The 16,029-nt window shown below is 35.2% G+C and overlaps 1 protein-coding gene and 1 long non-coding RNA gene across 3 annotated transcripts in view; both read left to right on the top strand.

Annotated features, from left to right (window-relative positions):
* Positions 1 to 16,029, top strand: part of LOC111429336 (neurotrimin-like) — a 223,590-nt gene that overhangs the window by 187,003 nt on the left and 20,558 nt on the right. For both annotated transcript variants that reach the window (XM_023065217.2, XM_023065216.2), the window contains exons 4-5: positions 8,749 to 8,907; positions 8,983 to 9,111. In XM_023065217.2, the coding sequence (XP_022920985.1) occupies positions 8,749 to 8,907; positions 8,983 to 9,111 (288 nt within the window). The remainder of the gene's footprint in view (positions 1 to 8,748; positions 8,908 to 8,982; positions 9,112 to 16,029) is intronic.
* LOC111429337 (uncharacterized) lies at positions 2,708 to 3,238 on the top strand. The gene is made up of 3 exons (XR_002708182.2): positions 2,708 to 2,825; positions 2,876 to 3,039; positions 3,094 to 3,238. It is a non-coding gene; the product is annotated as an uncharacterized lncRNA (long non-coding RNA).

The raw sequence follows: 16,029 nt of genomic DNA, 5'->3' as shown, positions 1-16,029 counted from the left end.
GTAGCACTCGGGAATGGGAACATGCTACCAAAACACTTTTAGAACAAAATTTGTAGCAAATTTTATTCTTAACAACATTGCTCTCTTTCACTTTTACTCTCAGATGAGTCAACATCGAAAAAAATGCGAAAATATGACAATTTTATGAATTTCGTTGTTTTCAAAGTTTTTGGATGGAAAAAGTAACCAAGGTTGTATTCGAAGATGTTGGCCGTTAGAATGTTATAAGCGTAAGCTGGTCTGATATTAAAACTATGTTATCCGCGAATCTAAGGGTGACAGATAGATCTCGCTTGAATCGGAAATATCGAGAAAAATGCGAAAATATGAAAACTTTATGAATTTCTTTATTAATGGTAGCACTCGGGAATGGGAACATGCTACCAAAACACTTTTAGAACAAAATTTGTAGCAAATTTTATTCTTAACAACATTGCTCTCTTTCATTTTTGCTCTCAGATGAGTCAATATTGAGAAAAGTGCGAAAATATGAAAATTTTAAGAATCTCTTTATTAATGGTAGCACTCGGAAATAGGAACATGTTACCAAAACACTTTTAATTAATGAAAAATCAAAAATAACCTCTTACTTGCTTTTTATTAATATGCTTCGATACTAGTTTCGAGGTATTACCTCATCTTCAGTCGAAAACTACAACATTATTTAATTAGAAAAAACAAAATATGTTAAAACAAAAAACTTACAGTCAAAATTAATGATGTTCACAAGTGAGAAAAACAATACCAAAAAATATCTTCAGCGCCCTCCCTAACGTTTACGTTACCCCGGACAAAAAGACAGACTACCGCCCTTTAAACATATAATGCCTTCCAAAAAGTCTGCATCAAATAATCAAACATATAAAGCTATGCTATCAAAAATATATAGCTAATTTATTGATACAAACTTTTGGCTGACACTGTACTGATATTTTTCTTTGGGATCTTCAATCGGTTCATCTCGAGATTCGTATGAGAAAATATTTTTTTTTCTTTGTATGCGGTGTCATGGAATTGTTGATTCAAAATTAGCTTCAATGTCAATTATCAATTATACTTTCATTGAAAGACTTGTCCGATCGAAGATCCTTAAAGAATTTTTTGCAATTTTGTAAGAGGTTAAGTGCAGATGCTAGATCGAAATCTTTTGTTTGCATTAGTTTGCTTATAGGATTAATGCAGTTTAAGATTTTGTACCAAGTTTTTGTTGCGTCGTATTCTTCTCCTATTTGAAATCGTAAAGTCTTTAAGGCCTCTATCCTACTCTCCCATCTAGTGGCACTCAATGGTTTCAAAGTTAATCCTTTAATATGTTTCAAAAGTATTGCCCAAAAAAAAAATATAGTTTCTGGATTATATTGAAGAAATTAGCGGCTACCGAAAAAGCTTTTGTCATATCATTAACCACTAGATTCAGAGAATGACTGCTACACGGAACGTAAAACGCTCGTGAATTTAAATTCTTAATTCTAGATTGCACTTCAGCTTTATCGCCTTTCATATTAGATCATCCATTATCATATCCCTGTCCTCTAACATCTTGCAAGTTTAAACCCATATTAGTAAGTTCTTCAATTATGATTTCAGTCATTTGTTTTCCTGTGGACCTTTCAATGGGAAGGAAACCCAAAAAACTTTTATTTCAGCGTCGTTGAAATCAGATTTATTGACTGTAACATATCGGAATATAAGAGTCATTTGCTCCACCTTACTTACGTCAGGAGTGCAATCTAAAATGATAGAATAGTATTTGGCCTTTTTTATTTCATTAATAATATGATACTTCACATTTTGATGCAACAAGTCTATTTTCTCGTTTTGTATATTTTTACCGAGATAGTGGGCTTTCATCTCCTCTTTTTTCAGCACCCTTCGCACGTGTTCTTCCATAATGGGACCAAATTGGGACCTTCAATATGATTTTTGAAACTTCGTGTTCTTTTAACGTTTCAACGATATGCTTCCAACTTTTAAAGCCGTCTTTTGAAAGAGAACTGATCACACAGCCGAAAATTTTACAGCAAAAGCAATAAATACAGTTTTTTGAATTAGAGTATACTAGCCAGTCTCTTACAACATGCTCTCCATTGGTAGAAAATCGACAAGCAAAAATTTCGATTAAATTAGATTATCAAAATTTTATCACATTCTGAGTGAAAATGCCGCCCTTTAAAGCTGCCGCCCCGGACAAATGTCCGGATGGTCCGCCCCTAGAGCGGGCCCTGATATCTTAAATTTAAACATGTTGAAAACGGAGAAAACCTTTAATACGCAGTAAAAATATTTGAAGGTCAAAAAGGGTAAACGTGGTTGAAGACCAAAAAATTAGATACTCCAATTGTGATGCCATATATGTTGGTCAGACGGGACGTGCGCTTGGGACACGTGTTCGCGAGCATAAAAATAAAGCTAATTCTAACATCTATAAACACCACATTGAAACAGGTCACAATATTAATTACAAAGATATAAGATTATTACATAAATGTAATAAAAGTCATAAACTTGATTTTCTTGAGATTCTCGAAATCGTTAAACATAAAAACAATGATGAATTTGTACTCTTAAATGATCAACTTCAAGTAACGCAATTAACTACATATTTGAAAGACTTTAAACTTAAATGCTGATTGTTTTCCCCTTCCCTCGCGAACACGTTTCCCGATCTGCAGTTCTTTATCCGTTAGTCGTTTTAGTCTCTTCTCGATCCTCCAACGCATTGCTGCGGGACTTCTAACGTATTTTTAAAATTTTATTAACGTTTTTCGGCCTTTTTGCGTTGAAAGTCTCGCAGCCTATGCTAATTCCGTCATATTCGCTTTTTTGTAAGTTTTTATATATTTTTATTTTTTATTGTTAACTACCTTTATTTTAGATTTAACCTCTTAAATATTTTTTTGGTCTTCAACTATGTTTACCCTTTTTGACCTTCAAATATTTTTACTGCGTATTAAAGGTTTTCTCCGTTTTCAACATGTTTAAATTTAAGATATTTTTTGGTATTGTTTTTCTCACTTGTGAACATCATTAATTTTGACTGTAAGTTTTTTATTTTAACATATTTTGTTTTTTTCTAATTAAATAATGTTGTAGTTTTCGACTGAAGATGAGGTAATACCTCGAAACCAGTATCGAAGCATATTAATAAAAAGCAAGTAAGAGGTTATTTTTGATTTTTCATTAATTACATACACCTTGCAACATGGATAATTACAATAAAAACACTTTTAGACCAGAAGTTGTAGTAAATTTTATTCTTAACAACATTGCTTCCTTTCACTTTTACTCTCAGATAAGTCAATATCCAGAAAAGTACGAAAATATAAAAATTTTATGAATTTCGTTATTTTAAAAGTTGTTGGATGGAAAAAGTAAACAAAGTTGTATTCGAAGATGTTGGCCGTTAGATGGTTATAATCGTAAGCTCGTCTGATACTAAGACTATGTTATCCGCGAATCTAAGGATCGCAGATAGATCTCGCTTGATCTAGATTTTATGAATTTCTTTATTAATGGTAGCACTCAGAAATGGGAACATGTTACCAAAACACTTTTAGAGCAAAAGTTGTAGCAAATTTTATTTTTAACAACATTGCTCTCTTTCACTTTTACTCTCAGATGAGTCAATATAGAGAAAAATACAAAAATATGAAAATTTTATGAATTTCGTTGTTTTACAACTTGTTAGTGGTAACACACGGGAATGGGGGCATGTTACCAAAACACTTTTAGACCAAAAGTTGTAGCAAATTTTATTCTTGACAACATTGCTCTGTTTCACTTTTGCTCTCAGATGAGTCAATATTGAGAAAAATGCAAAAATATGAAAATTTGATAAATTTCGTTGTTTTATAAGTTGTTATTGGTAGCCCGCGGGAATGGGAGCATGTTATCAAAACACTTTTAGAACAAAAGTTGTAGCAAATTTTAGTCTTAACAACATTGCTCCCTTTCACTTTTACTCTCAGATGAGTCAATGTCGAGAAATATGTGAAAATATGAAAATTTGATAAATTTCGTTGTTTTACAAGTTGTTAATAGGAACATGTTACCAAAAGACCTTTAGAACAAAAGTTGTACCAAATTTTATTCTTAACCCTAAAAAGCTAAACTATCGTAAAAATTACGAGTGTTTTTTTTTTGTTTAGTTTTCCCCCATTACCCTGCGACGATTGACTCGCCCGTCGAGTTCCGTGCGTTACTGGCGCTGCTTCATCGGTTAGTGTTTGGCGCACTTCTTTGCAGTTTGTCATTTGCGCTCCGCTTTCGATCGCTCGTAAATTTTACGATAGTTTAGCTTTAACGCTTGGATTTTTTTACATACCCGTTTTGTTTGTAATGGATTATTATTGATTGAAAAGTGTTAATATTTTGTTCTCATGTGTAGTTTTAGTGGTAAATGTATATAAGTAAATGTAAATAAGTTCCAAAAATGAGTCGGAAGTCTGCTGAATGTAAAATTGAAAAATACTTACTACAGAGTGAAAGTGATAAATCTGACAACAATTCTGGATCGGATGATGAAGTAGATCATGTGGTATATGATGGCGTTATAAACAGTGATGACACTTATGAAGACCCACAGTACGACCCCGATGCAGACTTAGAGCTGTCAGGCGTTTCAAGTATGGATGAAGAAGAACCTCTACCACCAGTTAGGAAGAAGAAGAAGACTGATAACGTTAATCCTGTTGTTTCTCATCCACACGTAGTGGTTTGTGATAAAATTAGTCTCAGAGGGCAAACTGGACATCGTTGTACAAACCAGCTAACTCTTGCTAGAAATAGATCATCGATAGCCAGAAATATTATTCATATAACACCAGGATACACTTATATTGCAAAAAACAAAATAATACCGATAGAAGTTTTCAGACTTTTTTTTAACTGACGACATCAAAAGTAAAATTGTTTGTAACACAAATTTGAAAATTCAAGAAAAGAGGCACAAAAAAACCTGCTCTATTAGGGTTATTAATTCTTTCAGCTGCCCAAAAGGACAATCATTTGCCATCAAACGAGCTGTTTAACCCAGAAATCAGTGATAATAGATACCACATCACCATGAGCTACGACCGCTAAGCAATTTACTTATTGCTGCGTGTCGAACTTCTTACAAATCCGGTTCATTCTTGATAATTGATTTTAGGATGTATATAACTATGTCCTAGCAAGCCGGATAAATACAGGCTAAAGTTAGTTTTAATGTGTAACAATGCCCCTAAATATATGGTCGATGCCATTCCTTACACAGGTAAAACGTTGGACCCTGTTTCTACTCATCGTCTTGTTGAATAAAGGGCGTCCATCCTCCTCATTCCACAAATTTGTAATTCCTTTATTATGAGATTTGTAAACTCCTGCTAATACCAACAATCCAACAAAACGTAAAAATTCTTTGGCATCGAGTTTTTTCCATGAATCTCCATGCTTTAGGCAACCCTCGGCATTAGTCTATTGAACTACGTGGTTTACTACACTATCTTTAAAAAATAACCGAAAGGAACTGGAAATTCTATCTACGTTTCGATTGGCATATCTTGTGGGTCCCCCTTCTTGGTGCATAATATTTTGCCGTGAATACCGTCCTGTATTTTGTGTTTGCGGATCAAAATACCATTTTTCAAGATTATTTTTGGAACTATAACATCATATAAGAAATAACTACCGTACTTAGAAAACATACAATAAACTTACATATAAAAATTATATCGTTGCTCATTGTTGTCGCTGGATGTCGAATCAACGTCAGAACTATTTTCTGAATTGTATACTTCGTTCACTTCAGTAAAATCTTCTTCATCGCTATTTTCATTGATAGCAATTTCATCGTTAGTATCATTATCACATTCTTCAAACCACTGTCGTAAAGTATCTTCTGTATTTGTTTTACCAGGTCGAAGCGCACTACGTCGAGCCATGATAACAACGTGAATGACCAGATACAGGATAAATTGTGGCAACGAGGACTATTCAAAATTTAGAACTAGGGGAAGTACCGAATAGACAGGGATATGTAGGAAGTGATGATTCATCTCGTTTATGAATCTTCGGTAGTCCATAAATTCTTGGTGGCACCGGCGCCTGCACAAACAATCCTTTCTGCTGTTCTGCTGGAATTCCTGTAGATTTTATCAGGTCCTTAATTTTTTTTACGATTCTGTCTGTGGGGTCCTTCTTGATTTTCCTGTAGGTGGCTGGGTTCAGTAGGTTCATCATTTTGTCGTTATATTCTTTCTGGTCCATAACAACGGTGGTATTCCCCTTGTCTGCTGGTAACACGACGACTTTTGACTTTTCTTTAATACACCGGAGTGCCTTCTTTTCACCAACCGCCAAGTTGGTTTTCGGTGGTTTTGCTGACTTCAGTACTCTCGCAACTTCTTCTCGTATCTCTTCGGCTTTTAGTGCGGGTATCCCTCCAGCAGCCGCTTCCACTTCGCAGATGATTTCCTTATTTGGGACCTTCTTCGGGGCGATTGCGTAGTTCAATCCTTGGACGAGCACAGTGGTTTCGTCTTTTGTTAGTGGACGCAAAAAGTTGATCTAAACATGTTTTCAATGATATATTTTGACTAATTGTATTCATTAATGTCAAAATTTGTATTTAGAGGTATTTTTTATTAATTTTTTTTCCAGTTGTAATAAGAAATAATTTCGGCTGCAAGCATATAATCTCTATGTAGTTCAAATTGCAGCGTCTCGGCCGCACATGACCTCGGGTACTATCTCTTGATCTAAACATGTTTTCAATGATATATTTTGACTAATTGTATTCATTAATGTCAAAATTTGTATTTAGAAGTATTTTTTATTAAATTTTTTTCCAGTCGTAATAAGTAATAATCTCGACTGCAAGCCTATAATCTCTATGTAGCTCAAATTGCAGCGTCTCGGCCGCACATGACCTCGGGTATTATCTCTTGATCTAAACATGTTTTCAATGATATATTTTGACTAATTGTATTCATTAATGTCAAAATTTGTATCTAGAAGTATTTTTTATTAAATTTTTTTCCAGTTGTAATAAGAAATAATTTCGGCTGCAAGCATATAATCTCTATGTAGTTCAAATTGCAGCGTCTCGGCCGCACATGACCTCGGGTACTATCTCTTGATCTAAACATGTTTTCAATGATATATTTTGACTAATTGTATTCATTAATGTCAAAATTTATATCTAGAAGTATTTTTTATTAAATTTTTTTCCAGTTGTAATAAGAAATAATTTCGGCTGCAAGCATATAATCTCTATGTAGTTCAAATTGCAGCGTCTCAGCCGCACATGGCCGCGGGTACTATCTCTTGATCTAAACATGTTTTCAATGATATATTTTGACTAATTGTATTCATTAATGTCAAAATTTGTTTTAGAAGTATTTTTTATTAAATTTTTTTCTAGTGTTAATTAGAAATAATCTCGGCTGCAAGCATATAATCTCTATGTATCTCAAATTGCAGCGTCTCGGCCGCACATGACCTCGGGTACTATCTCGTGATCTAAACATGTTTTCAATAATATATTTTGACTAATTGTATTCATTAATGTCAAAATTTGTATCTAGAAGTATTTTTTATTAAATCTTTTTCCAGTCGTAATAAGAAATAATCGGCTGCAAGCCTATAATCTTTATGTAGCTCAAATTGCAGCGTCTCGGCCGCACATGACCTCGGGTACTATCTCTTGATCTAAACATGTTTTCAATGATATATTTTGACTAATTGTATTCATTAATGTCAAAATTTGTATCTAGAAGTATTTTTTATTAAATTTTTTTCCAGTCGTAATAAGCATATAATCTCTATGTAGCTCAAATTGTAGCGCCTCGGCCGCAAGCGACCTCTCTTTATTCTGTCGCAACTTATAACAATATTTTAATTTAAAATTTGTCTTTTTGGACATCGACACAATAAATGAACCGTAAAAAAAAGTTTATTTAACAGACATTTGTAGAGAATAGCAATAAAATAGTAATATATATACATCAACTTGTTAATTGGATTTTTTGTATCAATTGAATTGTGTTTGCTTTATCGATACATTCTTCGTTTTTTAAATTATTTATGAGTGACGTATCAAAAAAAAAACATTCGATATAAAAATTGGTGGAAATAAAATTCAATACAAAATGTTGTTTGTCTTGTATTCGGGGGATCGAAGGATTTGAAGAGTGAATGTTGGTTCTATTAAAGAAGAATTTTAATTGGAAAAGGTTAAATACAAAACGATATTTCAAAAATTTATTACCCACTGGTAATAACAATAGTGTTGACAGTATTTGTCGAATAGATTAATATTGTCGCCATATATTTGGTTGGGTTGTGTGGACAAATAAAATATGTCCGATCGAAATATCAACTACCCCGTTTTGACTTGATGAATTGTTTTAACTGTAATTAATATAAATAAATGTATTTGCGCCCGTTTCGACAAATTGCTATGTTAAATTGAATATACTTCTCTTTGACGAGCGGCGCCGTTCCGGCGATCCCACAAAAATCATTCGAATCGGTCGAAACTTTTTGGAGCCTGATTCGACAGACGGTCCCAATGAATTTTAATTAACAACCCCCTTTAACCGAATTGGCACTTTATTTACTCGAGTAAAAAGGGACTGTTATCAAACCCGTTGTCTTTTTGCAAAACCTTCGACGTTCACTTTTTATCTTTCCTTGTCCATAGTTTTAACTGACAACCTATCTTGTACTTAATGAATGAATTAAAAAAAATATTCATTATTTTTTTAGTACCACCAAATATTGATGACTCGCTGAGTAGCAGTGATGTGATAGTAAGGGAAGGAGCGAACGAGACATTGACTTGCAAAGCAACAGGATCTCCTCAACCGAGTGTGAAGTGGAAGCGAGACGACAACACAAAAATTATCATCAATAAAACCCTATCAGGTTTGTTAATTGTTCTGATTCTGAATAACCTTTTCCTGAATAATTTGCTCATATTTTATTTTCCTTTTGTTTCAGTGTCAGAATGGGAGGGTGAAACGTTGGAACTCACCAAGATCTCGAGACTCGACATGGGAGCTTATTTATGCATTGCCACAAATGGCGTACCGCCGACCGTCAGCAAAAGGATCAAAGTCAGCGTTGATTGTAAGTCATATCGATCGCGGTTTAATCGCTGGGATTCGCGAGAACAAGTGTACACGGCGATTGGAACACTTGTTCTCGAGGCGGCGGCCGAGATTTAATATACATAGAATTTAATATTCATTTCTGCAAGGATCCTAGAAGGTAACGGCGGTATCGAAACGATCTTTGTTTTATTTCCACGCGGTTGTGAGATATTAAATTGCTGAAATTTCGGTTTCTCGGCAGGTGCATAACCTCTTAATAAAGCGTGCCTTTGCCTCGGGAAAAACGTTTTTAAATTAAACTTTTAATATCGAATTATTCCAATTAAACCTGCACGACAAAATATTTCATTTTCAATTTAAGATAATGTAAATACCAATACTAAAATTCATTGACTCTATCTTAATTGATGCTAATATTCCAATCTAGTTTCGCCATAGCTTAATTAGTTAGTAGTGAAGGTTATAAATACTAAATGCTATCGATCCGCAGTACACCAGAACGTCAATCCGGATGGTGAAGATGTCATATGGTTATCATGTATATTTAAGCCCAGTCTCGCACGCTCGCACTTGTTTTCAGCGCTATGTAGCCCGAAACAAGCTCCACTTGAATCAATTAATCACACACTGTGTACAGGATGGAGATATTTGGCCAATGTTTTCGTCCCCATCAATTATTGACGACTTCAGAACAGATAAAAGACATTAGCCTAGGTTATGTTTCTACCTTTTACAAATCCGCGGAATTGATTTGAACAGTTTTCGATACGGGGCTGTCAATCAACTCTCTCTTCACCTGTCAATTGTCGCACCGTCGTTTAGAGCCCTTTTAGGGACATTTTAGGGTCGTGAACTTCCTTTTAGTGCACACTCAATATTTTTCATTCATTAATTAAAGGCTACCTTTTACATTTTACGTACATTTTTCATTATAACAGAATAATACATTCTCTGTTTTAAGTTAAGACATGTATTTCCGCATGTCGGGTTACTTTGGAACGGAGAATTGATAATTTCTCATAATTAAGCCGAAGTCCCTTCCGGCCAAAGCACTTCAATTGATAACATAGCCTAGGGTAAAATTATCACAGTCTCCGTGGTCGCTTGCTGCTAAGATGCTACAATTAATACTACAATATACAATATTACTACAATATTAAGCAACATATTTCACAATGCCTAAGCTTGGTATGTAATGGAGCCTATATTTTCACCATCAAGTGACGAGAATACAAAACTTTGTGAATGCTAATACATAGGGAATTGCGTGTGAGTCGAGCTTATCTCGCTTGAATCGGAAATATCGAGAAAAATCCGAAAATATGAAAATTTTATGAATTTCGTTATTAATGGTATCACTCGGAAATGGGAAGATGTTACCAAAACACTTTTAGAACAAAGATTGTAGCAAATTTTATTCTTAACAACATTGCTCCCTTTCACTTTTACTCTCAGATGAGACAATATCGAGAAAAATTCAAAAATATAAAAATTTTATGAATTTCGTTATTAATGGTAGCACTTGGAAATGGGAACATGTTACCAAAACACTTTTAGACCAAAAGTTGTAGACAATTTTATTCTTAACAACATTGCTCTCTTTCACTTTTACTCTCAGATGAGTCAATATCGAGAAAAATACGAAAATATGAAAATTTTATGAATTTCGTTTTTTACAAGTTGTTGGATGGAAAAAGTAATCAAGGTTGTCTTCGAAGATGTTTTCCGTTAAAAGGTTATAATCGTAAGCTCATTAAGACTATGTTATCCGCGAATCTAAGAGTGGCAGATAGATCTCGCTTGAATCGGAAATATCGAGAAAAAAGCGAAAATATGAAAATTTTACGAATTTCGTTATTAATGGTAGCATTCGGAAATGGGAACATGTTACCAAAACACTTTTAGAACAAACATTGTAGCAAATTTTATTCTTAACAACATTGCTCTCTTTCACTTTTACTCTCAGATGAGTCAATATCGAGAAAAATGCAAAAATATAAAAATTTTATAAATTTCGTTATTAATGGTAGCACTCGGAAATGGGAACATGTTACCAAAACACTTTTAGACCAAAAGTTGTAGCAAATTTTATTCTTAACAACATTGCTCTCTTTCACTTTTACTCTCGGATGAGTCAATATCGAGAAAAATGCGAAAATATGAACATTTTATGAATTTCGTTGTTTTACAAGTTATAGGATGGAAAAAGTAACCAAGGTTGTCTTCGAAGATGTTGGCCGTTAGACGGTTATAAACGTAAGCTTAGTATCTACGACCGATACCGTAGACGGCAACAATCAAATATGTTGATCAGGACGAACGGTCAGAAATAATTCAGCAACAATTTTTCTATAAAATGCTTATATTTCGGTTGGAATCCAACCTTCTTCAGAGCAAAATTTTAAACAAACTACAAGAAAGGTATATTCAAATTAAAACAATATGAAGTTAAAATAAATTTAAGGTAAACTTACTTGTTCTAGAAGTTAGCCAAGTCAAAAAATGAATTGATTGAAAAATGTAAAAACTTTAAGTCGAAAATAAAAATTGTTGGGAATAACAAAGTTGAGTGTAAAAATAACATCGTATTGTTTCAAAATATAAGCATTTTCTAGAAAAATTGTTCCTGAATTATTTCTGGCCGTTCACCCTGATCAACATATTTGATTTTTACCGTCTGATATTAAGACTATGCGAATACATCTATTCAGAAATTTTTAGGATGAAACTGATGAATTAAGCCTTGAGCTGAGAAATTCAAATTTTTCCAGGTCCATTTTGTCATCAAAGTACTGAGAAGAAACAGCAGCTGCTAAATCTATAAAGTGAAGAATTGCTGCAGCAGTATTGATAAATCTTGATATTTGTGCAAAAAGCCAGGGTTTTTTTCAAATACCGCTCAAAAGCACCTAGTGTTGATAAAACCCAACATATACGGGTCAAAAAACAGAAATATTCCTTGTAAAACTAGATAGATAATGAAGCCGCATAATCCCAGTCATTATTTGATTTTTCCAAATTTTGCTCCCCCCCCCAGAGGTAGACAATAAATATACATCTCGAGTACTGAACAACTATCGAATGGGATGCCATATTTTGATCTGGAAACCAAGGAAGTTCAAGAAGTATTCCTCGGATTCGTCAAACTTGATGCTTTGGATGCGAAATGTATTGCAAAAGCAATTGATGAGTTTTCGGCAGAAGAAGATCTTGATCCGGACAAATGTGTTGGTTTAGAATTTGACGGTTGTTCGACGATGTCCGGGAAAGAAGGTGGTGTACAAGCAATCCTACGCAGAAAATATAAAAAAGCTTTGTGCTTTCATCAAAGGAAGGTACCATCAAAGATATTATGCATTTTTTCAAGAATCAGTTTTGAGACGCAAATTGATACCAAATGGGAGAAGACATGAAGTCCTTGCCCCGTATTGTTGAGAGACAACAACATCAGAACAACCACCCAGCAGCAAACCCCTCAGAATTCTGGCGGAGGTCTTTAATAATACCATACTTAGACTCGATTATTAATTCTTTTGAAGTTCGCTTTTGTAAAGAAAACACCCCGTCATTTTCCTTATCTAAATTACACCCAGCTCAAATGTTAGACATGTCCCTTGAAGACCTCGTAGAAGCTGGTGAAGTCTTTTCCCAATTTTACAATTTATCAAATATCAACAACGAAATCGAACTATGGAAAAAACTATGGCAGGATAAACCTGACTCAAAAGAATTAAGTGTTGTGGATGTCATAAAAGATGCCGACATTTTTTTCCATGAAACGAGAAAAGCCTTTATAATTTTGGTCACTTTACCCTGCACGACGTATACTGTTGAACGATCTTTTAGCCGCTTGAGGACAATACAACCTGGCTTAGAAGCACTATGGCAGAATGTCGTCTCAATGGTCTTCCCATGAAGAATGTGTATTACTTTGTCACGTTGGGAACATCTACCGACTAACTAGTACATTTCTCTACTTTTGAGTCTAATCTACTCAGCTTTCTGTCCAACATGACGCTTCCAGTTCAAGTCTACCATCAAGGTCCGTGTTTATTCCGTCTTTTAATATAAATAGTTCTGAAGCTCTTGTCCACATCCACAATTTCTGTTACATGTGGTCTAAACGGCATGGTGTTTTCTCTTTCCCACATATCACTTATTATTGAATGTCTGCATTAAAAGTGTAATAACTTTCACTTCATGTATTGATTCCATTTTTGAATATCGAATAATACAAATTCTTGCAATTAAGATACCACTTCAATACAATATTAGACATTATTAATAACATATTATAACACGATGTGATCCTGCAATTTTATCGGGGTCAAGTGGATACTCTTAGTTTTACAGTTTGTCTGTTGTGATGTTATGTGATGTTGCGATCTTGTTTATGCACGAACATTACTGCTTCTATCTTGTCTTCGTTGACTTTTATTTTCCATTTTGCCATAAAACTTATTACTTGGTCTGTTGTTTGTTGGAGTCTTTACCTGAAATAAAGATTGCTGTGTCGTCTGCGAATTGTGATAGCGAAACGGAAACAAGCGTTTATTTCCGTTTCTTCCAATATTGCGTTTTCTAGTTTAACTTGAAATTTCCTTTTGTTTAAGTATGATTTTACTGTTTTAATTAGTTTTGTTGGAAATTTTGTTAATCTCATTATATATATTAGGCCATCAAACTTTGTCAAAGGCCTTTTCTATATCTAAAAAGGTAGCGTTCGTGTGATTGGATGTGTTTGTTTTGCTTATTATGTGTTCGGTGATTCTGATAAGCAGTTGTTCTGTTGAGTGTCTGATATTGTTTTCTTCTGCTACTTGTCTTATTCTTTTGTGTAGGGTTGCGTTGAAGATAGAAGGCTGATTGGCCGGTATGAAGTTGTTTCGTTTTTTTGGTTCTTCTGTTGCTTCGGTTGAAAGATGCTTCATTTGTGACTCCATCTGTTCCTGGGTAACTCTGTCAAAAATTTCGGACTGGTCATGGATTAAGCTTTAGGGAACACACTAACTAGTTGATTGGTCGAGCTTATGGCAAAATTGATTTACTCCAATCGTTATAGTCTTGACTGGCACACAAAAAGCTTCTATGCGACTCTCTGGTATTGTCAAAACCTTCATAACTCATGCATCCATTTAATTTTCGGCCTGAGGAAATATGATCATGTGTCTTGGTTTAAGCAGCGGGTCATCACTGAAGATGCTGCACATAATGTTAATGTTTGCTTCACGGGTAGGCTAACACCTCCTTCCCATCGGGCAGAATTTTTCAATAATTTACCTGATTGGACTACCCGAAACCGATTTAAAAGAGCATTGAAGTGTTGGGTGATGTGTGCCTATAAATTCCTTGCAATTGGTGTGACTATTGTAGTAGATTTCATGATAATATTACATATAATTTTCTCTAATCAATATGATAATAGATTACAATTATAAATTGATTGAACGTTTCAACTGGTTGAAGAGGATACGATAAGCATGTGTAGTTGTGGAATGTTGGAATTTCGTGTTATTTTCGACGGGCGTTATTAACGAAATAGTAACAAATAGAGGAAAAGGGCCCACTTCAGATCGTAACGTTATTAGCGTCCGAAATTGATACTCGGTACGCTTCGATTGGCATAGTATTGCTAATAACCTCATAAAATGATTACGGGTTTTTGAACGGACCTGCTGCTGTTATTGTCGGTAATTAATACAGCTGCCCGATTGAATATGTTGATTAATGCGTGAGTTGAGTTGCAGTTACATGTACGCTGTACATTGTTTGCCTCGAGATGGGAGGAACGGTCAGCAGATAGCAGATTATTGCAAATATTTGATTAGTTATACCGCGGTTGTTATTGCTGAACCGTACGGTTTTGGAAATCGATCCGAACAAATTTTAAGAAGTATTAATTGGTCGGTATCGTCGCGGAAAGGTGGAAATTAAGGTGCGCCGGAGAGAAGGATGGAAGGAAGGAGAGGAAACAAATGGAATCTGCAACCGTTTAAGATTTCGTAAAAGATGGGGGCAGGAAATCGCGGAAAGCTAAGGAAACGGTAACGTCCGCATTGCTAGGTTCAATCGATAACGTTCACATTAGGGGATGTATTGTAACGCGTTATTAAAGCGTTCTATTTGCATGCAGCATACGAAAGCCGAGGGGAACCGGAGGAAACGTATAACGGTTTCTGTAATTCACGAATAAATGTCTTCGAGGAAGGCGTCGGGAAGTGGAAGTAAGGCCGAACGGTAGATTGGCTTTGGTTGGAAGCGTGCAAACAATTTTTACGCAAAAATCCGTCTCTGCCGTGCCGAGATAAATACAAACACTCTTAGATCGACTCTAATGTTATACACCGTGACAAGAATAACCGTGCAGTCAGTCCTGGCATTCTGATTCGGTTCCCCGGTGCCCGATAGGCCGCCTCCTCGATTTTACTTCTAAACACGTTGACAAGACAAATGCCAGTCATCATTCTTGCTCTTTCGCTTCCCTCCTTCTATCTGGGAAGAAAAGAGTCTCTCTACCTCTGATTCGAGGTCCGCCCTTCCCCGCGGCGATTGCATTCCCACCCTTCCGACCGTGTATAAGCAATCAATTAAGCGTTTTGCCGCTCGCAAACGCCGGCTACATTAGCTGACCATTGTACAACGTCGGGGGTGTATAATTTTGACACTCTCCCAGTCGTCCATTGTAGCTGTGACAGTCTGAATCACATAATAGTTCCGCTCGGACAATGGCTACTAATTTATGCTTAGAAGACCGTTTCGACCGGCGACAACAATATCTTCCTCCAGCCGTGCCGCTAAGAATTCCTTTCGCGTTATTAAACGTCAACGTTTGAATCATCTCTACCTGTGTACCTAATTCCAATGAATACCGGATTATTTGAAACAATGTAAAGCGCAGACGTACAAGACCGTTAGGCATGCGCATTGAAAAGAC

The sequence above is a fragment of the Onthophagus taurus genome, chromosome 8, assembly GCF_036711975.1.
Source record: "Onthophagus taurus isolate NC chromosome 8, IU_Otau_3.0, whole genome shotgun sequence".
Classification (NCBI taxonomy): Eukaryota; Metazoa; Arthropoda; class Insecta; order Coleoptera; family Scarabaeidae; genus Onthophagus; species Onthophagus taurus.
Note: the sequence above shows the minus strand (reverse complement) of the source record. Positions and strands in the feature narration are given on the sequence as shown.